Source organism: Spermophilus citellus, assembly GCF_964194105.1.
Source record: "Spermophilus citellus genome assembly, chromosome: 7".
Classification (NCBI taxonomy): Eukaryota; Metazoa; Chordata; class Mammalia; order Rodentia; family Sciuridae; genus Spermophilus; species Spermophilus citellus.
In genome coordinates this window covers 38,421,033-38,447,569 of record NC_138188.1, presented here as the reverse complement: position 1 = coordinate 38,447,569, position 26,537 = coordinate 38,421,033, and the positions used below count along the sequence as shown (strand labels likewise).

At 43.7% G+C, this 26,537-nt stretch overlaps 1 protein-coding gene across 12 annotated transcripts in view; it reads right to left on the bottom strand.

The window, feature by feature from the left end:
- Positions 1 to 3,765: 3,765 nt before the first annotated feature.
- ZBTB38 (zinc finger and BTB domain containing 38) overlaps positions 3,766 to 26,537 on the bottom strand; it is a 106,914-nt gene continuing 84,142 nt past the window's right edge. For 11 of the 12 annotated variants that reach the window (XM_081302108.1, XM_081302107.1, XM_081302109.1 and 8 more), the window contains one exon: positions 3,766 to 11,170. In XM_081302108.1, coding sequence (XP_081158234.1) covers positions 7,586 to 11,170 — 3,585 coding nt within the window. In that variant the 3' untranslated portion in view covers positions 3,766 to 7,585. Of the gene's footprint in view, positions 11,171 to 19,580; positions 19,755 to 26,537 lie in introns of those variants that run through there. The other variant, XM_081302114.1, reaches the window with a different exon arrangement.

The window sequence follows — 26,537 nt, the reverse complement described above, 5'->3', positions numbered from 1 at the left end:
AACTAACTAACTGTGCCTCTTTAAGTTAAATCCAGCTTCCACGGTCCTTGTTGCAACCAATCTCTCAATGTCCTCAACTCTGTTGCCTGCTCCTCCTTTGCTCCATCCCTGGTGTTCCTCAGACCACAGGTTCCACTCACAGGTGCCTTTCTCTGTATTTCTTCTCCCTTCGTAGCTGAGCTTCTTGAAGCAGGAGTTCTCACTCGCTGTCTCCACCCTCACCCCTCCATCTGTTTCCTCCTGCACCACCATATTGGAGCACCCTTGCCACAATCACCACCGAGTCACGGGAGCAGGCTCGCACCAGCTCTCATGAGCCAATTGGAGGCCCCTCTTCCCATCGCCAAGTGCAGTGCCATCATGTAGGTGCTTTAAAACCATCCACAGTGGGAGTGTTGACAAGCAGAAATTGGCCAATACTACAAACCAGGGCTTCCCTTCTCACCTAAGAGCTGGTTGTTAAACACTTACCAGCACAGCACTGCCAATAGCCTTGTAGTTGCTGGGTGCAAAGGGCACTTTCCAGATTTCCTGACCCGGCTTCATCTCCCCTTGAGACACTTGTCACTCTGAGTGGATCTCCACCTCTGGCTTCTTTGCTGCTGCTCTCCCAACTTTCTTCCTCCTCCTCTGGCTTCATCTCTGCCGCAGTCTCATGTATAGGTTTTTGGGTCACTCGACTTTCACATATTGGTATTATCTGGGATTCTGGCTTCTTCCTCAAATAAGCTGCATGGGGAACGCCTCACGTTCCCATAGTTTCAATAATTCTAAAACCAAAAGATGACCTTTGATCCCTTCCTAGCCTTCACGTCCCACAACCAATCCAACATCAAGTCCTGCTGATTTAATCTCCTACATCTCTCTCAAGCCCTCTCTTTTCTCTCCATCTTTGCTACCACCACATAATTCAAGCCACTATCCTATCCAGCCCTGACCACTGTGACAACTTTCTAACGGCTTTAAGTTCCTTCCCTCCCTCGCCCTTTTCCTTCCCCCACCTCCCTCCTTCCCTCCCTCCTTCCCCTCCTTCCTTCCTTCCTTCCTTCCTTTCTGTGCTGGGAAAGGAACCCAGGCCTGCATGCTGTTCAAGTGCTCTACCACTGAGCTACATCTCCAGCCTCCATGGCTCTCCCTAGCTGTTAGCGGACAGTCCAGATCCTCAGCATGACCTGGAAGGACCTGTGTGCTATGGCTCCTGCCCTCCAGTTGGATCTTAAACTCATGTCTCTTGTGTTCTGGCCACGACTGGCCTCTGATGCCCTGTGTTCTCTCCAGGGTAGACCTTGGTGTATGCCATTCCCTCTACCTAGAAACCAAACCCTGTCCCTTTCCAACTCTTATTCTTCAGATCTCAGCTCAAAAGTCCCTTGAGGAAGGTTTTCTTTGAGCTTCCAGACCAGGTCATACCCCCATCAGAAGTCTTCCTAGCACCGCGTGGCTCTTCTTCATAGCACTATGGTGAGTATGATCACTTATCTTTCTGTGTTCTCCTCCAGGTCACAAGTTCTAGGGACTATCTGTTTTGCTCTCCTGTTGTATTCCCAGTGCTTAATTCAAGTGTGTTTTGAATGAATAAAACACAACTTTCAAATCCACATCTCAAGTCAGCCTCCTCTTCTGAACTTCAATACCATATGTCTGTTTGTCTGCTGTCCATCCTTCTTATTGCTCACACCCAAACCTGGAGTCATCCTTCATTCTTCCCCCTCTCATTTTTTTTTAACCCCCTGGAACTAAATTACCATTGAAGCCCATCAAATCTATCTTCAAAACACATCCAATGTCTTAGCAAGATATTCTGTGCTTCCTAGTGGAAGAATATAACAACTAGAAAGTTGACTTGCTACTGCAGACACTGTGAACCACCTAATTTCTTTAAAACTAAATTGTAAAGGGAGAAAAATAGACATAGAGGAGAAGCTACAGATTAAAAGGGAGACATGCCATCTAATTGCAGTGTGAAACCTTTATTGGATTCTGATTCAAGTTATTAAGAAGTTTTGCCAGGGGCTGGGGTTGTGGCTTAGTGGTAGAGCGCTCACCTAGCATGCATGAGGCACTGGGTTTGATCCTCAGCACCACATAAAAATTAATAAAAGTTATTGTGTACAGCTACAGAAAAATATTTTTTAAAAAAAAGTAGTTTTGGGCTGGGGATGTGGCTCAAGCGGTAGCGCGCTCGCCTGGCATGCGTGCGGCCCGGGTTCGATCCTCAGCACCACATACCAACAAAGATGTTGTGTCCGCCGAGAACTAAAATAAATAAATAAATAAATAAATTCTCTCTCTCTCTCTCTCTCTCTCTCTCTCTCTCTCTCTCTCTCCCCCTTTCCTCTCTCTTTAAAAAAAAAAAAAAGTAGTTTTGCCAGGCTCGGTGGTACACACCTATAATCCCAGTGGCTCAGAAGGCTGAGATAGAAGGATCCAAAGTTCAAAGCCAGCTTCAGTAAAAAAAAAAAAAAAAAAATGAGGCGCTAAGCAACTCAGTGAGACCCTGTCTCTATAAATAAAATACAAAAGAGGGTTGGGGATGTGGCTCAGTGGTGGAGTGCTCCCGAGTTCAATTCCCCTTATACCTCCTCCAAAAAAAGGAAGTTTTAACTGATGGGATTTGATATCAAAGAAGACTAATTTTTAAAGTGTGATTATAGTATAGTTAGGTTTAAAATGCTTCCTTTTGGCCAAGTGCAGGGCGCACACCTGTGATGCCAGCAGCTCGGGAAGCTGAGTCAGGGAGGGTTGCAAGTTCAAGGCCTGCCTCAGCAACTCTCCTGTGTGGCCTGTGAGGCTCCAATGATGTGACCTCTGCCTGCCTTTCCAAGGTCCCCAACCCAACCCCAAGGCTTTTGGGATAGCCTACAATCCACCATGGCTCCTTTGTTTTAACCACTCCAACTTGGACCTGGCCCTCTGGTGAAGGCCCAGCTCAATCTCACTTCTCTAGCTCAGGGCTTCATAAATATCTATTGCTTCCTCAATCCTTCACTAGACTTAAGTTCCTTGAACACTCAGGCTACTTCTGTAGCCATAGCCTCGATAAAATGCTCAACACTCAGAATTAAGCACATTCTGAGTAAATGGGTCTAAATTCTACACAAATGAGCCTTGTTATATTGTTAAAATTTGTGTACAAAAGCTTCTTATAACAGGAGAAAAACATTTACTTCTATAATTACTCAGAAATCATAAATTTTATATTTATTGAAAAAAGTCATCTTGATTTCCCAGGAAAACATTGAAACAAATAGATGTCTTAAGTGTCACTGATGAAATAATATACAATATTTCTGTTATAATCAGTCCTCCCATCTGTTGTCCAAATTTTGAGTGTACAGTTTTAAAAATTGCACACCAAGACATTTGCTGACTATCTTGTTTGAAGAACCAGGGTCAGAGGGTGCACACTATAAAGGGTTAGTGTTATTGTCTCTGGAAGATCAATTAATAGATGGACAAGATCTGAGGAGGGGAACGGTGAAGACTTTTTAGATATGAAGTTGAAATAGAAGAGCTGTTGCCTCTGCAGAGAAACATGGGGACAGGAAGCAGAGATGGATCAGTCAATCAGGGGACAGTAAAGGACAGCAATAGGAACGAAGAGACCTGAACTAATTAAAAAATAGGTACAGGGCTCAGCGGTAGAGCGCTCACTGAGCATGCTCGAGGCCCTGGGTTCCATCCTCAACACCACATAAAAATAAACAAAATAAAGGTATTGTGTACAACTAAAAAATAAATTAAAAAAAATAGGTACAAACAGCATTGCCTTGCATGATTTATTTTTATGCTTTTAATTCTGGTACTTTTCTCAACTGTTACAAGTTCTTTCAATATTAATTCTGTTATTTCAGTAGATAATGAAGTTAGTTTTAGTAGACAACAGTTATCAAAGTTTTGGTGAGTCTGATTTGAATTGCCCTTTAGATACAAAATTGATGCTAGGCCAGTCATCAGTAAGCCAGAAATGTGAATTATTTTCCCTGTGTTGGTAACGGATTGTGCTGCCTGAGCCACTGACACTGGCCATTAGACATTGGTGACTAATTGTATGCATTTGCAAGATGATGAGCTAAGGTCGGGAACATGGTCTGTGACAATGGAACAGTTTTTTCTTCATGTGAAAAATTGCTAGCTTATAATTGCATTATAATATCACTCCATAGTCTTAAAAAATGTAAAAACTCTTAAAAACCGGTTTTATAAAACCAGGTAACATCCCTATAGAGAGAAGCCCGAGTCAGGTGATGCTGAGCTTATGGCTGCCTCCTTCAGGCTGCTGCAGAGAGGCCATGCCAACAACCACCCCTAAGGCTGCACTGCTTTGTCACGGCCTCCTTCACTCTCCATTCAGCATTTTTCTCTCAGATGTGGAGAGGTAACAAATACAGGGACTTTGGAGTCAGGCAGACCCGGGTTGGAGTCCTGGCTCGCTCTGGCTGGCTGTGGGACCTTCTCAATATCATTATAGGAAGGAGGAGGAGGACTACTTCATGAAAGAGCCCAGGTAAAGACATATGCCAAGCAGCTGGCACTCAATCAATGTAATTTGTTTCCTGCGGGTGAGCAGAAGACCTCCAAGACAGCATTCCACTCTCTGAGGCATCATTACAAGATCAGGCCTATTCAAAACCCTCCATTATCGGAAGACCTCACTGTCTCTTATTCTGCTTTTCCTTTAAATGTCATAATCCATTTGCTTCCTAAGGATGTAAATCGGGACACCAAGAGGCATAAACAAGTTCGGCCACAGAAATATACTGAATGAACAATATGGGAGACAGAGCTGTGATTCACACAGGCGAAACAGCTGCACAAAAGGATTAACACTGAAACATTTGAAAAGAGACTTAACGTAGGAATAAGCTATTTTAATCAAGCAAAAACAAATTTATATTCATTATTTCTAAAAATAAAATTAGACTTTTCCAACCCTTAACATCTGCATTTAATAATATCTTCTAACCAAAATACAGATGCTAAAACAGCAAATTACAATATATCTTGTACAGCATACAGTATGTTCACTGTTTACACTTAACTTTAATTCTAGTTGGTCTTTATGTACTCGATGCATACTTAAACATCACTCATAATAAAATTTTCACAATTAACAAAAAAAAGGTGACAAGGTTGTCTTAAAACGGCTCTGCTATAAATTGTATAGAATATACAGAATTACAAAGTCAAGTATTTTTTTATCAAAATATACACCCCTCCCTGAAACTAACACAAGCTATCAACATTTTTAACGAATAATACAATTATAGAAAATATTTGCAAAATTATTTTTTCATGTATAAATATTCTGCCATATTTACTTTGGTCTAGAATTATCAGCATACGAGTCCACTTAAAAAATATCCACATGTGAGGGCTGGGAGACTTCACTACATGTAATAATTTTATATTTATAGTTTTAAATCAAAATAACTAAAATACATAATTTATTGACTCATAATCCTAACTCAGATGAGAGACAAATCAGTGGATCACAGGGTTGCTTTTTCAGTATTCTAATTATCAATCTGAAAGTGATTTTCATAAGCCCTTTGTGACTATCTCCTTAAGAAAACCCAAACGGATGGTGCAGGTATTCATATATACAACATACAAAATAGAGTTGAGTTTGCTTGCAATTTCCCATTTTCCTCTACTATATAATACTGCATGTAAGTGAAAGTAGATGAACAAAACATAAATGCAGATACAATATTGGGGTTACTTAACAGCAAACTACTACGGTATAAAAAGGTCAACTTCAATCATGTCCTTTTCTGGGTGTTGAAATGTTTCTCACCCACCCAAATCCATACTAAGTCTTCTTCATGGACACATCACACTTGTCAAGAGAAAACGGAGTCCTCTGAGCGACTTCTTCATGATGATAACCTTCCAACCTCGGATGACCTTGGGTTTCCATCTGTCAATCCAATGAACATGGATGGCTGCTGGTCACCTTTGAACTCTATTCTGATTCTGCTCACACTGGTCATCAAAGGGTAGGAATGTATTCTCTCTCCCTCTATTCTGGCAGTTTTAAAAATAAGAATCGTTAAGTCCCAGCTTTCCAAAACCTAGTCCACATGACAGAATATCCTGTAGTGCAACTGGATTTCTGAGGGCAATGTTGATGGGACAGGTCAGTGTAAAAGAACGTTAAAGAACCTACATGTGTTTTTAGCAAGGGGCCTAGGTCTCTGCAGATATGAACACAAAGCTTCTCAATTGGGGGATAGATTTCTGAGTCATATAATTAAGGGGCAGAACTCTCTACTCCACCTCCCCAACCCTCAAAAACAAAGCTACTGTTAGAGGTGAGGAAGCCTATCCTTTCCTCTTGCCTGCTCAAGTCATTCATGGGCCTGGGGGTGTCCTGCTGTCCTTTCATTTTATACTAGTATGGATGTGTGGGCTTATTGATCTCCAAGAAGGCTAGTAATCAGAGGGATTTGCTGTCACTCTCACCAGCACGTGTATGCCTGGCTACATCTCCTGGACACTCCTTTAGTGGAATGGGAAATGTCAGGTTTCCTTGCACCCTTAAGTCTGTCTGGAACAGATCCCCACATCCATGGCCGTGGCCTTAAGATGGCTGGAAGACTGCAGAGAGTTTCAGAAGAATTTGACCATCTCTCATTCTCTGAGGTGAGGCCATTGCAAAGTAAGGTACGGCACAGGTAAAATCACAGGTAAATTCTGGGAAGGCTTTCCCCCACAGATAAGGCATGACCTATGTTTTCTGTGACTTGATTAGACCAGTTCTAGTAACAGCTCAGCCATAATTAAAGGGAACAGCACAACATTCCGTCTAAAAGCACACTCATGCTCTTCAGTCAAGTCTACTCCTTTGTACACCAGTCCCCATCACTGGCAGATCTATTGCTTGTCAGAATTTTCTACGGGGGATATGGACAGTTCAAAGTTCTTGGGATTCATATATGTATTTTACAAGGTTTATTTGCAGAAGTCATTCTAGATACTGTATGAATGTCCTACTTTAGGTTCCTCATGACACACGTATTTTTCAGTTATATTGTGAAGTGTTTCCTGTGTACCCATTAATTTAAACACATTTTAAGAGTGTAGAAGCCAGATGGGAATAAATACTGTCATCGCTCATTTACCATTTCACATATTTTGAAGATGCCATCTTCATATCTGACCCTTATTTTCTCCAGTGATTAAAGACAGTTCAGCAGCCAGCTCTTATCAGCATTTACTATTAAGTTTTAAATTAGGCTAAAATTAAACTCCTCTTTCACTGGTAGAAATACCACAGCTAAGAACTTCATGAACTTTCACAAGATACTTGGGATGTTGGAGGATTCAGCTATTTTATTTTTTGTGCACTTTATGAAGTTAATGCTAAAACTCATAGAAGAAAGATATTAGGATCCTTTTTCTGGAGTTTTCACAAATGAGATTTTTTTAAAAAATACATTTCACTCCTTCATGACTGCTATTATGTGAACAAAAACAAAATTCTAAACTTAAAAACAACAACAACAAAAAAAACACAAAAAAACTTAAAAAAAAATCCCCACCAACTTATCTTTCCGAAGATTTTTTGAACTATTGCCACTCAAAGGACATTTTCAACAATGGTCTGTGCATTATCTTTTTGATCACCGTCTTCTGAATCCATGAGATGTTGATTCTCCGAGGGATTTGAGTTTTCCTGGCTCCCGTCCCCCGTTTTCTCCTGCTGACTTGGGTTTTTGAATAAGTGTTTCTTCTGGTGCATTCCGAGAGCTGCAGCTGTTTTGCAAATTTTGGGGCACTGGAAGCAAGCAAAGCCTTTCCCATTATGCTCCCGGATATGCCTCTGCTCATGATTCCTTTTCGTGGAGAGATACAGAAAACTCTGGAAGCAGAACTGACAGCGGTACCGCTTCTCCCCAGTGTGGATTCTCTCGTGGATTTTGAGGGTCTCGTTCAGTGTGAATGCCTTGTTGCAATACTGGCAGATGAACTCCTTCACCCCCAGGTGGATGCGTTCATGTTTCTGTAAGTTCCCTTGCACCGAAAAGCACCGTCCACAGGTCTTGCACTGGTACGGCTTCTCCCCAGTGTGGCATCTCATGTGCATCTTGAGCGTGGAGGGGCTCTGGAACTGCTTGGCACACAGCTCGCAGATGTAAGGCTTGGAAGTGAGATGCCGGTGGGGCCTTCCGTTGCTTCCCGCCCCGGAGGCTTTGTCTCCGTCGCAGAGTTCACACTGCAGCTTGGGCATCTCTTTGTTTTCTTCTTCCTCAAAGGCCTTGTCCGGAGGCGACTTCCCCACGGCACAGTCCAGTTCTGCTGGGAACCTACACCTGCTGCTTGGGCTTCTGCTGCCGCGTTCTTTCTTCCAGTTGACCTTCCTCATCTTTCTCAACTGTCTGGATTTCTTTTTGGGCTTATAGTTGTAGTAAGGGCGCCATGGCTTGTCAGTGGAATCCTGGTCACTGGCGTCATCGAACACTTCATTCATCTCCACGCATTCGGATGGGCAAAGCTCCAGTGGGCTGTCTCTGTGGGTCTCTGGGTCACTCTCCTGGGGCAACACCTCCTCCTGCATCTGATACTTAGATCTTCTCCCTCTTTTGTAAAATAATTTAGATCCTAGGATGTGCCTTTTCACAATGGCTTCGTTCCCAATTTTCACTGTTATTTGGCAAAGGGGGGCAACATTGCTATTTGTGGAGGTGCCAGGCAGAGCAGGTTTTGCAATGTAGGTTTCAATTTTACTGGTTTCTTCAGCGATGTTGGTGGTTTTGCTCAACGACCCTCCCGGGTCAGCAGTATATTTGGGTTCCTCTGGTACCTCTCCCCTGTTAGGTGGAATAGCTTTCTTTTTCTCCTTAATGCTTTTGGGTCTGCTTGCAGATCTGCCCATTTTATCCATCTCAGGCTTGCTGTCATCTTTCAGGGGCTGACTGACAGCCGGCTCACCGGGGACTCTGTGGTTGCTGCTGGCCATGGCAGCGATGGAATTGCTGTGCATTATCACTGATGAAAACTGGCTACTGTGCACGATGACGGAGGGTGCCGAGCCACTGTAGCTGATCACAGAGGCTGAGTTCTCACTGCCATTGCTCAGAGACGAAACAGGCGCTTCCCCTCCCTGGGGGTCAGAACTGATGGCATTCTCGGTGGAAGAAACCGACACCTCAGTTGAATAAAAGTTGTTGTCAAGATCAATTTTCAATGTCTCCTCTCCCCACTTGGTGCCCTCTGCGTTTTGTGCATTGGCAGAAGTGGGTGTGTCCTTACACGTAGACGTTTCCAAAGGGACCGCGGGACTGTTGGTCAAGGCGTTCGCGTTCTCTTGGAAATTCAACGTAGGTAGGTCAGAGCTGTGTGGATTCTGAACAACGTAGGTGCCAGGTGCAGACTCATTCACTTGACTGTTTTCTCGAGCATTTTCATAGGAAGAATTGCGGTAGCTCTTGTAAGGAGCTCTCTTGCACTTCATAGGCAGGAGCCTATAAAGCTTATAGGGATAGACAGTAGGCTTCAAGCCTCCATTGGCTGTTTTTTTGCTGATGGAAAGTCTGTGATCTATAGCATGGAAAGACTTCTGGTGGTTTTTTAGGATATAGTAAGTCATAAAAGTTTCAAGACAGAAAATGCACTGATAGCGCCTTTCGCCTGTGTGCCAAATTTCGTGTCTTGTCCTGTACTCAGCCAACGCAAACACTTTGTTGCAGTAATGGCAAGGGTATGTTCTTCTCCAGGAGTGGACATTTGCGTGTCTTCGGAGGCTGGATAAAGTCACATAACTACGCTTACACACGACGCAACTGTAGAGCATTTGCCCGTTAACAAATTTAACCATGTGGTCCGTGTCTGGCAAGGTACTTCCAGGACTGGAAAATTCACCAACCCTGTTTTCAGAGAGTAATGGTTCTGGACCTGTGAAGGAACCTCCGTTCTGTCCGATGGTGGGATAGTTTTCTAAAAAGCGTTGGTTTTCTCCAGGGATGGGCACGTGGCTTGACCTCATACAGATCTGTTCGTGCCGATCCAGTCGGTTCAGGGTGGTGAACTGTTTGTTGCAATACTTGCATACCAAAGGCTCCTGGGTTGGCTTGTGCAGCTGCATGTGGGCGCTGAGCAGAGCACTGCTGTCAAAGGATTTGGAACAACAGCTACAGTTGTAAACGAGCGGTGGGACCTCTGCTGCTGGCGGCCCAGGAACATCAGAAGACTGATTTTCATCTTCCTTGGAAAAATGGATGTCACCCTCCTTGCTGGGAGATTTGGAATGAGGGAGAACGGCAGCTGGCTGGGGACTTCGTTCCTGATGAACCTCTGGGGTGGTCACTGGAGGGGGTGGTATATTCTCTGTGGTTGAATCAGAATCCTGGGGTATGGAGAACGTCTTTGGCTTTCGGCATGTTTTCGGTTTTGCGGCAGGAACCTCACAATTGTCTTTACCTGCCTTGGCAGGTGAGCTGCTCTCGGGCTCCCGTGCAGGCTGGCTTCGGTAGGCCTCGGTGATGGAGGAGACGGCGTACGAGTGTTCGGCCAGCGTGCGTACCGGCTCGGCCTCCTGGCAGACGTCGGTCCTCTCCAGGCCAAGGCTGGCTGTTCTCATGGAGTCAGAAACTTTTTTGAAACTGGCCCTCAAGTCCAGAGGAGAAAACATGTTATTACTGTTTTCTGTCTCGATGATGGAAAATGCATTGGTGATCCTGGGCCCGTTGGTGATGGCTGGTTCTTCGTGCCTTTTCTCATTTTTTTCTTCTTTGACCACTCCCTTTTCAGTAATACAGAACACATAAGGACCTGGGGAATTTGAGAAGTTGCGGTCGGTGAGATCTTCCAGGAACGATATCCCCAGCTTTTTCCCGGCAGCTGCAAGATCGGTGACCGTTTCCTGTCTCTTGACAACGACTGTGGAGCTGTAGATATAATTAAGTATTTCTGTGAACACTTCGGCTTTGAGATCATCCAGCTCCAGGACGTGGCTGGAAATACAGATTGTGTGACTCCAAAAGATGTTTTTGAAATAAAGGCTTGAAGCGGCCAGGACATTGCTGTGGGCTTTGAACTTGGTATCTTCCACAATGATAGTGACATCACATAAAATGCCCCGGATGCGCTGCTCATTTAAGATGGAGAGCACTGTGTCACTGTGAAAGTCATCCTTGAGGTCCCTGGAAAGGGACATGACTGTCATCTGAAACAAGAGGAGAAAAATGGTCAGAGCCCCTTCCACGAGTGGCTTATCTCTAGATGCTTCACAACTTTTGAGAAAATAAAATTTTTTAGTATGAAAATTAATTTTTTTAAAAAATCTCATTTTGAATTGAAGTCAAGACTTGGAGTCAACATTAGAGCTAAATCTTTCTCTCGCTCCAGCCTGTTCTCATACCATTGCTAATAGTTATCGTGGTTGGAAATCCTCCCAGAATGCTCTCTTTCCCCTTCCCCCTCCCAAGCTGTAACTGTGTATACGTGTCCAAATTTGTGGTGGTGGTGGGGGGGGAGGATAGTGTTTGTTTTTCCAAATGCCAAGGGTCTCATAACCACTCTAGCATGTTGCACGGACCCCCTTGAGCTGGGCAATGTCCTGTTCTTGCCACAAGCCTCCCGTTTGTTCCCAAAGACAATCCTGATGATCTGATCTATTCATAAAATGTGAAGCAGGAAAATTACAATATAAAAAGAATTTTCCCTAAGCAAGTGGTCCCTATCTGTATGTGAGGGTGCTGTGTGCCCAGAGAACCAGCAAGAAATGAAGGAGCAGTTCTAACATGTGGCTCTGACAGGACTCTGTGGAGGGGTGGCTAGTCAGTGTGTCCTACTGACAGAGGCTTTTGTTTTATTTTTAATTGCAGAGATGATCTAACATTGGATAGTGAAAATACTGAGTTGTTGTTAACACGTTTTTTAAATGAAAGGTACTAGAACAAAGTACCACACATAGTCAGGGTATTTCTTTCATTTGGATCTCAGTTCATTGTGTACTGTGTGTTTCTTGGGTAAATGTGAATGCTGTCACTTTGGTCATCCCTCACTGTAATGTCACTTAGTAGGCTCCGGCCATCTCAGGCTCACAGTGTAGGATCTATATAAAGAATAACAAGGGGCTGGGGCTATAGCTCCATTGGCAGAGTACTTGCCTCACATGCACAAGGCCATGGGTTCAATCCCAAGCACCACACACACAAAAAAAAAAAAAAAAAAAAAGAAAGAAAGAAAGAAAGAATAACAAGACCCATCCCCACCCTACCTCACTCTGAGTGTGCGCACGTGCACACAGGTGTGTCTGGTTTCCTTATAAGAAAAGTTGGGGGCTGGGGTTGTAGCTCAGAGGTAGAGTGTTTGCCTAACACATCCAAGGCACTGGTTCAATCCTCAGCACCACATATAAGTAAATAAATAAATAAAGGTATTGTGTCTAACTACAAGTTAAAAAAAATTAAAAAAAAAATAAGTAGTGCTTTGATTTGCCTTCTTGACACATGCAAAAGAAAAAAACAACTTTCATTTTTATATCAATTTTATCCAGCAAATATGTTAACACTGAACATAGTCACATGGTGCTTGGAGACTGGAGCAATGGAGAGGAGAGAAGCAAATGTCTGTTCTCAAGGAGCTCAGAGCTGGGCTGAAAGAGAACTGTCAATTAATAACTGGGAACCATGACGGTAGGCCTTAACAGGTGGTAAGTATAAAATGTTAAGTGACAGCCAGCCACGGTGGCACATGCCTGTAACCCCAGTGACTCAGGAGACTTATGCAGAACCTCAGCCACTGAGCAAGACCCTGTCTCAAAATTTTAAAAATAAGTAAATAAAACTAAGGAGGGTTGGGGATATAGCTCACTGGTTAAGTAAACCTGGGTTCAATCCCCAGTACAAAAAAAAAAAAAAAAAAAAGGCCAAGTGACAACTTATTTATGGGACCTTGGATTGCTGGCTTCAATGAATAAACAAACAAGGGTGTGGGAAGGATGTTCTGAGCAGAAGGAACTCTGTGGAAAAAAACAACCAAAAAAAAAAAAAAAGCGATACAAGGGTTGACTGCACTCAGGGAGTGAGCATGGCCTGGGTGGTGGCAGGAAGGGTGCGGGCTGCCCATCCTGTGTCTGCAGCAGCCAGGCACATGGCGCCTATTGACTGAGGCAGGCTAGGAAAGGGAGAGTCGGACCAGAACAGATCCTAAAGGACTCCAGAGGACCCCTACAATAAAGTCTTCACTGTAGGTTGTAGGAAACCATTGAAAGTCATAATCAATTTGAATTTAAAAATAAAAAAAGGAAAAAAATCAGACTGGCTCTAGCATGCTCTAAGGCTCAGAGGGAGGCAACCTGGGGGTGTCCATCCTAGTGGTCCCTCCTCCCCAGTCGCAGGGAGAGCCTGGGCAGCAGGAGATGGCTCTGCTGAGAAAGTGGTTGGATGAGGCGATGGTAGTATCTAAACTCAAAATTTACCTTAATTCTTTCAAAAAATATTTGCTGAACAACTGCTAAATAGAAGGCATTCCTCCTTGGAAAAAAATGCTCACTTCTGAATTCCTATCACATGCTCTTGGACAGTGGTTCCCAAACCTGGCTATGCAATTGAAATCACCTGGCTGCTTTAACACAATGCAAATTTACAGATTAGGACCCACCTCTCCCTGCAGAGATACTAGCACAGGTGGGAAGAGACCCTGGAATCCATATGTAATTTTATGACTTTTATTTTGTGAGTAACACGTTCACGTGATCCCAAACTGAAAAGGTATAGATAGGGTGAACATGAAGAGCCTCCTTCTCACCTTCTCTGTGGTAATGAATCAACCATCCAAAATCAGGCCAAAGGGCTGATACTAAAACCCAGAGCCATAAGAAAAACAAAAACTCTGCCCTCAAGGGCTTGTGAGGTAGCAGGGGAAATAAGATGTGTCCATGAAACAAAACAAAGATACCCAGGGAATGCAGGATAAGGTGGGTAGGGAGAAGGTTATGGGCCCTCAGAGGAGCCTGGCTGGGGAAGGGGTGTGAGGCAGGCAGGGGGGAGAGGCACGCCAACCTCTGCAGGATCCTCAGGGGTATGTAGATACGGACAAAGGGAGAAAAGAATCAGAATTTCATGCCATCAACAAGTGTACAACCTAGAAGCCCATCTAACAGCTTAAAACAAAGAGCCCAAATCTGCAAATGCAAGTTGGAAAGGCAGCCTAACTTGCTGAGGATGCAGTTTAAAGCTCTTAACTCCTCCGCTCTGCCTAAATCACCAAATTTTGTCACAAAAGCCATCAGTGCACAGCAGTCCAGCTCACTAGGTGATCTCAGAAGGCGCTGTAGCTGAAAGCCACATTCTGTGCATCCCAAGTAGAATGAAGAAATGAGTTTGAAGTCTGTGGGCCAGCGGATGCAAGCAGCAGACAAATCTGCTCTCCAAAGGTTCTGTTTTACCCCCATGTTTTGTGTTTCTTTTTTGTCCCCTCCACACCCCCATACTAGGGATTGAACCCAGGGTATTGCGCATGCCGGACAAGTGCTCTACCACGGAGCCTCATCCCCAGCCTCCCAAGTTTTTGAAAAATTTAGCTAACGAATGTTGAAAACCTCTAAGGTTTGACATAAAAACTAAAATGTCCCTTCTTGAAAAACAGCAAGATGGGTGATACTGGGGTTGTTGCCTGCATGGCACAGACTGGCGCCCAGAAGCTGTGCCCCTATGCACACACCATCTGCCAGAGCGCTTATCGCAAGTGGCATCTCTAGGGAACCCGGCCAGCCTGGCCTCTTCAGCAGGTTCAGTTTGCACGACTGATAAGAACAGGAAGTAAAATAACACTGGACCTGCAGGTCTCGGCAGAGGTACCTCAGGGTTATACCCAAATGAAAACTGAGACCTGGAGCTCCTAGGGGAGGACCACGGTCACTTTCACCGGAACTGGCACTTAAGTTAAAGCAACCTGCTCCACTGCATTTCTTCACACAGAGTAACTCAAAATGAAGCCTTAGGAGCCTGGGGAAAGCCCAGGACAGATTTCAGAAAAGGACTATATACATATACATATTTTTGGTACCAGGGATTGAACCCAGGGGTGCTTGACCACTGAGCCACATCCCCAGCCCTTTTTATTTTTTTATTTTGAGACATAGTCTCACTAAGTTGCTGAGGCTGACTTTGAACTTACAATCTTCATGTCTCAGCCTTCTGAGCTGCTGGGATTACAAGCGTGTGCCACCATGTCCAGCAAGATTAAAAGTAATTTCCAGGGGCTGGAGTGGTGGCTCAGTGGTAGAGTGCTCGCCTAGCATGCATGAGGCACTGGGTTTGATCCTTGGCACCACATAAAAACAAACTAATGTATCCACCTAAAACTAAAAAGATACATAAATAAATAATTTTTTTAAAAAAAAGAAGTTAAAAAAAAGTAATTTCCATGTAGCTTACTTTATTTTTTACTACAAGGCAAGTTCTGTATAATTAATTCACTATTCTTATTTTTTTTTAATATTTATTTTTTAGGTGCAGAGGGACACAACACAATGCCTTTATTTTTATGTGGGGCTGAGGATCAAACCTGGGTCCCACCTGTGCTAGGCAAGCACTCTACCGCTGAGCCACAATCCCAGCCCCTAATTCACTATTATTAATGCTATTACTGAAATGGAATAGATATGCATGAGAAAGGCTAACAAAAAATGTCCTAGATAAAAAATTTGGGTGAGCCGGTATAAAAAAACTACTGATTTATAGTTAGATAACATGGTCATCTGCCTTATGTTACTATCATCCTGAGTTAGTTACTTTAGCCAGAACAGCTTTTAAAATATACTTTAAAAATACACATATACATATGTATTTAGCCAAATGTATGTATAATGCATGTTGAATTTATAAATATATATGAACATATGCCACACTCAAATATATTTTATAATAAACACTGACATATAAATAGGGAGAACACATAATTCAACACCCAAAACAGGAAACTTGGGAAAAAAGATATAATGAATGCCAGGAAAATAGGTAAACATTGGGACAGTATCCCAGGAAGTCAGAATGAATGGTCATCCTGTATTGTAATATATATATTTTTTAATATAAAAATTTGATATATGGAGCTGGGATTGTGGCTCAGCGGTACAGTGCTCGCCTAGCATGCGCAGGGCCCTGGGTTCGATCCTCAGCACTATATATATATATATATATATATATATATATATATATAACAAATGGAATAAAGGTATTGTGTCCAACTACAACTAAAAAAATAATATAAAAAATTTTGATGTATGTCTGTGTGTACTAACATAAAATATAACTTGTAAGCATATAAAATGCTTTGAAGAATTTTAGAAACACACGATAAGCATCCTTTATAATTATATTTCACACAAACGCCACTGGGAAATTCCAGTGAATCAGCACGTTTGGAATCTCCTGCTGCCGTCTCCTGCATACTCCTGCCTTAATGAAAAATACCCACACATGCAATGAAAGCATGGGCACTAAGTCACATACTTTTGATGATTAAAATGACTATACCCCATCTGTTTTTTAGAATCTCCTGCGCTAAATAAAAAAAGAATATAAATCTCTGTTCATGGTGAGACATCCAAACAGTACAGATGTGCGCGAAGGCAGGGAGCAGCCCCTGCTCCAGCCTGGCCTCCCTGTTCCCCAACGGGAGCCTGTGAGGCATAGCACCTGGTACACATTCTTTTCATCCTGGGCTCCTTCTCTCAGGACTTCAGAAGACCTCTACATTCCACCTGGATCAAGCTTCCAGAGAAAAACCGCCTCTCCTCTTGACAGTATCCTTCTCTCTTGATCCCGAGCACCCCTGCTTGGCAATCCTGAGATGTCCTCCAGCTGACAGCTCATCAGGACAGCCTTCCTCCTGGGGCATTTCTAGTTCTTGGTCCACACCATCATCCCAGCATGTGGTAGAATTCATTTGTTCACATGTATCTTTCCCTATGAACTCCTTGAATGCAGGGACAGTCTTACCTCTTTGTCCTCTCTCCACCTACAGGCATGGTACATCCTTGGTGACACTGATAGTGAAGAGGAGCTGGCTTTTCAGACCCAGGACAGCAAGTGGCTTAAATTACATAATGTGCTTACAGCATGCCCTGATTTACAGCCTTAAAAATCAGACCTAAATGAACCCAGATTCTACTACAGACACAGAGAAATGACTAGGAAAATAAAAATTCTTGTTGAGCTTTTTTTCTCCCTAGCATTCTTCTAATCTGACAGTTCTTACGGGGTTTCATGGACCTCTCTCTCCCAAGACCCTTCCCTACGTTTGTGAGATCAAAACTATTTTCACATGATACTAAGATATTATTTGCCTTTAATAAAAAGGATGTTGAGATGTGCAGGGATGTATGAGAGCAATGACGGGTAAAACCACTGGCAACTTGGCAGGTACCATGTCAGTCACACCCAATTGAAAGAGTAAAAATTATTCACTTTACTAAGTCTTGATCCTGGAAGAGATCTATGCATTTTAATATTCAGGGAGGTAAAGTGGGAGGGGCATGTGAAACACTTCTCGAACACATTGAAATACCACCATGGCTCTGCATCCAGCGAATTGGGGGTTCTTTGAATTGTGAGCTGAATTAGCTAATTGTTTTCATGGAACACCAACTCTACTTGAAAGAAGGACTGATAGAAAAACTATGTTAATTGAGACATGAATTTGCTCAAACATTTTCTTAAATGGACTAAGACTACTTGTCACCTCAAGGATACAGTTATTTTGTCACCAGTAAGAAGATTTGGCTTTAAAGGGAAAATTAAAAATTTGGAAACACCATATCCACCACAAGCAATACTTTCCAATACAAGTGACTTTTTTGATGAGGCAGAGGGTAATGTCAACAAATGTAAATTTTGGTTACTGTGTGATAAAGTTGAAAGATCAAATCTGCCTAACTCAGTCAACCAATATTTTCCAATGACCAATGCATATTGCAACCAAAAAAAAAAAAAAAAAAAAAAATCATGCCTAGGCTAAACCATGCAAAGAAACTAGTAGATTTATATGTAACAGAACATTAAAAGTTCATTGGTATGGTTTCAGATTCCATGTTACAACTTACTTAAGAAACAACCACTTGTCAAGTTTTGGTGTAGTATCAAAAAGTATCTACAACCCAGCGAAGAGCCTATTTAAAAACTCCTCCTTTTCCAAATGCCTACTGGAATGAGGCTGAATTTTCTTCACATACTTCAACTAATTGACATGCTGAATTTGCAACTGAGTGTAGGAGCACATAAGAACCCAGCTGTTTCTCTATTAAGCCAAACTTAAATATATTTATAAAAATATAAAGTAATACCATTCTTTTCACTATTTTTTTCATCTTAGAGGATAATCATTTTAATAAAATGTTATTTTATCTTGCAATTCGTTTTACCGTTGTCATTCTTCACTAGTTAAGTTTTTTGACTTTCATTTAAAATTCTGAATACGATAAACACTGATAGATAAAACGTAGATGAACAAATGCTCTTTGGGTCATCAATGGTTTCTATAAGGGGGCCTTGGGGCCAATAAATTTGAGAACTGCTGTGCTAGCCAATAAGAAAATGTTTACGATAATTTTTATATAGTTTCTGCCTCTAGCCTAAAAAGACTAAAGAGAAAGTGAATGAAAATACAGTAAAACACAAAGCAGAAATTCCCAGGAGACAGATGGGGAGACCAAGGGACAGGGGAAACACACACGGACACACCCACTGTACACACGGACACACACTCTGTACCTGTCATTGCTTTGCCAAGTTAAGGTGATTACTAACTAGCTCTTGAATTTGAGCATGGCCAAATTCAAAGCCAGGTGACCACGGGCCTGTCCATACTATACTGAGGTGAAGATTGTTCTTTGATCTGCAGGGTGGCTGCCCATGATTCTGTTGGCACAATCTGTCATGGCTTGTGTCCTTGCCCTCCAAGTCTCAAGAACAAGCTTGTTCATAGTGCTTGTTTACCCAAATGAGTCTATCCACTCCTCTACTCAAATCAGCCCCGCTGCTGTGTCCAGAATGCTGCTTTTAGGCCTTGGTTCACTCATTCTGAGGCTGAATTTGAAAACAAAGGAAGCAGTTCTTGGCAATGATATGACCAGCTACTTCCCAGTACTTCCAGCATAATTAAACCTTCTTTCCAATTAGTTCAGGCATTTTTACTAAACTATATGGAAGTAAAAAAAAAAAATTAAAATGATAGTTACCACATAAACTTTACATACCTATTACGTAGCCCTTTAAAGGCTTATTAATAAAAATCCAGCATATCTTTATTAGCATATTATTAAGACATGACAGAGAGGAGAGTGAAGTAACTTTCCAGTGTACTTCCCTTGTGAGAACTGGAAGTCACTTACACTTGGCTCCTCTCCAGGGCCAGACTGAACCCCATTTTTTTCTAAATTTTCTGATCAGAGGACAAGGCCAAGAACCCTCTCGCCAGTCCCCTGGCTGCTCAATTCCTAAGATAAATAATAAAACGGAATCAACAGAACAACTTCCTCCTCTCTCTACTATGAGCCGTCCTCTATAAAAAGAAACTTAGAAATAAACCCTAACTAAAAAAAGAACGCGCTGTATTAGGATACTGACCTGCAGTCCTGCAAAAGTCAAACTCACAGTCCATATGGGGCCAGAGTCGGCCCTGTGTCGCAGTGGACTCTACTGCATGGGTCTGCTAGTCCTGCGGGGAGTTTTCTCACAGAGGACATTTTGCTTCGGGGAGCTGGCTGCAGCGTCCCACACGCATTTCTGCAGTACATTTGCTCACGGTCATGTTGGGTGCCTACGTCAGACCTCACGTGACAGGGTGTTAGAAACACATGCATCAGATCTCAAAAACAGATTACAAAACAGAAGCCCTTTATAGAGTTGAGCTGCGTCTAGGAAAAGGAAAATCCTCTTGCTTTTGTCTTCTAAATGGGGCCTGAAAGGGCACAGAGGAGCATGTATCAGGGTTTAATGCACGTAAGCTGTCAGATTCAAGAAGGCATGGCGTGCCAGGGGAGGTGTGTGGTTTTTTTTTTTTTTTTTAACTGAAACTTGGGTGGTTCTAAAGGGCGACATCAGAAGGCTTCAGAGCATGCCACAGAGAAAAAGCTGGCTGGGCCAACTTTACCCATTACCTGGAAAAGGTAAACACTTGGTCTCTAGGCTTGTGCTTGCGTGCACACAGGCTGTGAGAATGAGTATGGCGAAACTCATGAATGATGCAACGGGCCACTTAAATATTTTGGGTAACTTATTTGGAAAGATGTAAGGGGGAGAAGGTCCTTGGATTCTTCTTATTACATTTTTTTTTTTTCATTTTGAAACACAGCAGCGTTTAAGGGTAGCCTGAGGACCTTGGGTTCATCTCATGATCAAGCTTGTCTGGACACCTGCTTGCTTAAAAAACCTGGCAAACAGGCTTGGAGAACCTGTCTCTGAAGACCTCGTATGCTGTGTCCTTGGTTCAACCAAATTCCACCAACAGGAGTTCCGAATGTAGGAGGCAATTTTCACTGGGATGTCTCGGGGACTGAGGACAGGATTCCTGTCCCTGGAAACTTCTCATTGTAGGAACGACTTATCATTAACAGATTGGTTTCAGAGACCAAATGTCATTTTCTTAGGAACCTCAAGGGCTGGCTGAGTTAACCCTACTTTTTTCCCAGTTGGCTGCTGTCCCCCGGGAAGGGCAGAGGAAGCCTTTGTGCATTCTGGCTTCTAAACAAGAATAATAAGGACAGGTTCCCCTCAAATGGACAGTGCACCAGTTGCCACTGCAGTGTTAAACAATCTAAATCCACCTCCTCACTGCCCCTGACCTCATCCCAGGCCCTGCGCACTGGATTCTGTGGAGTCCTGCAAGAAGTGCATCACACTTCACATGGGTTCTTCCTGGATGAGCCAGAAACTGGGGAGAAAAGAGTGAATGGGGTAATGTACGCAAAAGGCACTGAGTGCAGTGCTGGGTGTACAATAGTAGATGAGTATCAGCTGCAAGTAGCTTGAGCTTCACGCGCACCCTGCCAACTGGGGGCTAGGAGGGCACTGTTCATGCAGCCCCGCCTCTAAGCAGTATGCAGGGTGATTCTAACAAATGAGATCCATTCAGGCCCTGCTGAAAGCCTTTCAGGTGTCCTTCCCCCAGCCCTAGATAAAATCCAGACTCCACCGTGGCCTAAGGCCCTTTGCCAACCACAGGTCCCCTCACCATCTTCAGATTCATTTGTTCCCTTCCACCCTACTCTTTGTGCCCACTTTGCCTACTGCACCTGCCGAGAGTCTCTTCTGGGCCTGGGGCCTCTGAAACACACTGGTTCCAGTACTGCCATGGCTGGCTTCCTATGATGCTGCACGCATGCTCCAACGTCACTTGGGGACATCCATTCCTGCTACCTGCTCCCTCCTTTACCTGCCCTCCAGTCATCATGTTTATTTCCTTCCTATTGCTTACCTCAAATTGCAATTACCACAATCCCCACTTCTCTAAAGGAGAAATACTCCCCAACCCTCGGTGGATGCCTGAAGCCAAGGATAGAACCAAATCCTGTGTTTTTTCCAAGATAAAATTTCCTATGATAAAACTGAATTTACCAATTAGGAATAGTCAGAGATGAACAATAATAATTAAATAATAAACAATAATATAAAAATCATTTAAAACTTAGGAACTATTTCTGAAATTTTCCATGTATTATTTTCGGACTACAGCTGACCTCGGGTCACTGAGAGGGGTAGACAGTGAAACTTTGGATAAAGGGGGACTATTGTATCTGTCTGCTTGTTTCCTGTCCACTCTGCCTGCCAGAAAGTAAGTTCCAGAAGGAACAGGACCTTATTTATCCTGTTCACTACTCACAGCTACATCTCACAGGTCATGGCTCAGAACCCTGTACCCACATGCAAAATGGAAGTATCACTACATACTGAGGAATTAAATCAATTAACAGATTCAATGCCCAATATATGGAAGCTGATGATATTAATGTGTCTGGAGTACAGATGTAGAAACTGAGCCCAGAGAGGTGACTGGCTCCCAGCAGAGCATGGAATTCCTGATGGTGGACCAGGAATGCACTCTGCAGCCTCAAGTGCACCTGCACACACAGCAGGGACAGAGGCAGAGCGGGCAGAACAAAAAGGCCCGCATAGAGTCCAAACTGCAGGCTTATTATGCAGGATCGCTCCTGAGGAAGCCTGAAGCACGAATAGACTTATGCTGGTACTGAAGAGGTAGGCCCTCAGGGACAGCCAGCCTGAGTCACATGCTGAATCACTGAAAGATACTGAAGAATGTGCCAGAGAGGACCCCAAGAAGGGAAGCTGAGATGCAGAGTTAAGGCAAGCAGCCCCTGATCCCAGCAGCAGTTCCCAGGACTATCTGAACCCTGCTGGATGCTGCACTTTGCACCTGGAATCCTTCATGGCTGGCCAGATACACAACAGCCATGCAACAGGTGTCCTCCAGGTACTGCCTGGCATGCAGACGGTCACGGCTTCTGTCCCATAGCTCAGAAAACATCCATACAGCCAGGTTGGCTGGTCTGAAGGGAACACATCAGGAAGGTGAGTGGTGTGCCTCTCCCCCCCATGGCCAGTATGTAGATCCACCCTCTCATTTAGGGCCACGGTACAGGCTCAGGATTATGAGGCTTGTGCTGGGGACCGGCCAGTCAGGGTGCAGCATGAGAGCACTGGGTGTGAAGCGCTGGAGGAGCACCTGGGGAGGAGGCTCTCCTGGTCAGTAGGGAGCAGGGACATGGTTGGCGAGGCTCATCAGAACCCTACACCCACATCCCAGTGTCCTTACAAAGGTTTATAAAATCCCCTGTTATTTGACCTCACTTCCTGCCATTCTAGCCCACACTGGGCCTCTGTTTGTTCCTTGGATGTGCCCAGGCACTGCGCACATGCTGCTTCTGCAGCCTGGAGTGCCCTCTGGCCCAGGCAGCCGCCCACCCTGGCCTCCACCTGACCCCTTAGGTCCTCGGCTATGTACTCCCACTGCACTTTTTTTTCCCTAGTATTTATTGTAACTGCTGTTAAAAGTCACTTGACAAACATGTGCCTTACCACAGAGTAAAACTTCTGTGAGGGCTGAGAGTGCTTCCCACAGTTTCCCTAGCAATCAGCTCTGCGACGCTACGTAAGAGGTGCTCATAAACACTCCCAAGATGAATGCAGAACCAAAAAGCACCCCACTACCGATGAGCTTTATAGGAGCACCACACCTGGCGTGTTGGCAAGCTTTTAGGACCCAAATCACAAATCAACAAGCTCTGGTGGCTCAGAGCTGAGCTGCAAAGGATCTTACTGCCCAAACGAGTGACAGCATTGACACAGCTTCAAAACACAGGAATGTCACTCACTGTCACTGCTTGGGATCAAATGAGGCAAGGAACAGTTCTTCACATTCTCCTGATACACTGTGCTCAAAATCCAGGGATTGGGTCTTTGTCTTGTGGACTTAGACTGAATTGTCAACCAACTTTTAAAAAATTTACCTTCTCAAATACTAAAAATGAAAAGTTGGCAGCACACTGGTGCAGGGTCAGGCCTTGATGGCTTGGGAAGGACTTTGTGTCCACGTGACATCCTCCCTTCTGGCACTCCCATGGCTTCCCACTCCCTGCAACCACTTCTAAATTCCTTCCGGCTGCGTTGCCTCCCTCGCCCGGCCTCCTCTCCTGAGAGGCAGATCTGGAGATGGTGCTGGGCCTGGGATTTGCTTCTGGGTCACAGAACTATGGGTGCTTGAGTATCCCCCTGCCCCAGTAAAACACCCACTCCAGAAACACACATAAGCTCTCTTCTCCTCTCAGGCAACCCAGAGCAAGAGGGAAAGAGCGTGGTAATGGGCGCTTCCCCAGTGGTTCTCAGGAAGGATTTGAAACAGGGTGACAGCAGACACTGAATCCGTTTTGGGAGATGGGTCTGGGTGGGGGTGCTTTTTGCATTCTGCTGTGTGCTTTACTCTCTGCGTCCTGCTGACAGTTCCTGAGCTGTGCAGTGTGCTAGCTGCCTGTGACTTCTGAGTACATTGTACTCAGTACATTGGGGCTGAGGTTGGGGCTCAGAGGTAGAGCTCTTAACTAGCATGTGTGAGGCAGTGGTTCGATCCTCAGTACCATGGTTAAAAAATAAAAAAATAAATAAAAAATAAAGGTATTGTGTCAACCTATAACTAAAAAATAAATGTTTAAAAAAAGAAAAGAAATGGGTTACTCTGTCTCCTGCTGTGTTGGAGCCCTCTGGGAAGCTCTTCCAAAAGTTACTTTAAATGACACCCACATCCCTCCACAAATGTGTCAAAGTCCATGTCAACTTATTGTTTCGCAGGAGGAAGATCATGTAGACATGTCAGCTATGCGCTGTACCCTGGCACTTAATGGGGACGTCCATGTACCTGGCACTGCTGGGCACACCACATCCAGTGGGCCCATTTAGGCCTCACAGCAATCTTATTTTCAGATGATAAAGCAGATGCAGAGAGGCTGTGGAGCTTGGTCAAGATCGTTTAGCTCGTGAGGGGCGGTGCTGGGATGCAGGATGACCCAAAAACCACTCTCTTTCAAGTTCAGGAGCCCCAAGACAGCACAAAGAACTTAATGTTTCCACCTCTGACCTACAACCCCTGCCAGAAGGGGACCATTTCCCCAAAATGTCCCTAAATGCCACATGTACCGCCAGGTACATTAAGGGCAGTTCAGTATTTTCCACAAAATTTTCGTTTTAATTCATTTTCTTAATAAACTTCAATATAATGTAATATATAATTTAATTTTTGTCTACTTTTGTTTCAAGATAATGTTTACTGAAGGCCTCGCCCTGCGATTTATCAAGTGTCATATGTTAATGGTAACAGGGTGGCCGTTGGAAGGGGCACAGAAAGGGAATAAGATTAAAGCTATCTATCAACCAGGAGAAGGAAGAGACCCCAAACACTGTACTAGTCCTTGCCTAAAACAGGGCTGAAGCTAAGGAGAACTTAGGAGAAGGCAGACAGTGTCCAGTCTGGAAAGGTGGCAAGAGCCCAGATCTCGGTGTCAGTGGCCCTGACTACATTGTGATCAGGGCAAGTTTCTTAAACTCTTTGCACCTCATCTGCCAAATGTAGTAACAGAAGCTACTAGCGTACATGAGGACGAATGATAAGACTTACACAGCGCTCAGCGGTAGATGGTATAAAATCAAGCTCCATAAGCATTAGCTGTACTATTACTATTATGACCAATACATGATGATTATTAGTCACAAACATCAGTAGGAGCAAATACTAGCTAAGTCTTGGCTCCCCAAATCAGGGAATGTAAAATTCCCAATGGTGGGGATAAAGGTTCCCTCTCACGTGTGCTCAGAGTCCCCCAAGACCCTTCACGTTGCTTGATAGCCCTGAGGTGCTCACAAGCTGACCATTCTTCCACCCAAGACTGACCCACAGCACACGTGGCACCTACTCACAAATATCATCTAAAGGGTTTTCTTTCATTAGGGGCACTGTTGGCATTTGTCCTAAGCCTGTGAAAGAGACATGAACAATTTAAATAAAAATCTTTAAAGGTGACTCCTTATTAGCTGGTTGGGTAAAAAGCCTGGTAAGAAGGGGGCCAAAATAATCCATTTAAAATATAAACTTAGATCATCAATAAATTTCCGTTATGTGTGCTTTTCCTCTTAAGTCAGAAGGTCACTCGCATGTGGCTATAAATTGACAAGTATAAACAAAGCGGGGGTGTCACCTGTTTACTGGGCCATGTGCCTGTTGTGGGTGGTGACATTCTCTTCCCTTCCCCTGCACTCTGCTGTCACTTCTCTAGTCTGTTTAGACCACACCACCACACCTGCTCCTCTCTCTGCACACAAAGGGATCTTTGGCATGCAAAGTCTTGGGTCATCCTAACTCTTACTCTAAAAGTAGGAACCTAAGAACATATCCATTTGGTTACAATTTATTTTAGGGAGAATTTTTATGGTTTTGTTTTTTTTTGATTTCAGAATTCTTTAAGTCTCCATGAATTCATGAGTTGTTTTTTTTTTTGTTAAGTAAAAAAAACAAAACAAAACAAAACAAAAAAAACAACCTTTGTGTTCAGTTTTGGGTGCAGCATATTCATACGGTTTATTCTAGACCCTGATTCAAACTTCCTCCGAAGTCCTTGATTCACATGATAGGCGACGCTCAGGTGTGGTCAACAGGTTCAAGCTTTCCTTTCCCCTGCTCTCCCAGGCCACCTTTTCTCTCCCTATGCAGCTGGTAACCTTTATTCTCTAAGAGTAAAGCAAGGCCTTTGCTTACAGTGCCTGGGCTCAAATTCCAGTTCTGCTAATGTACTAGCTGTAAGAACTTGGACAAGTTCATTAACATTCTAGACCTGTTATTTTTCAAAATCTATAAAGTAGATACGACAGTGCAACCTCAATCATAATGAGGATTGAGTGAGATAATACATAAAAAATAGAATTTCAGTCTATTGCCCTTTTTCAACCTGATCAATTTGCATGAAAATTCTAGAAGATAACACAGAGCAATACCTACAACTCCTTCCTCTAGCTCATCTTACA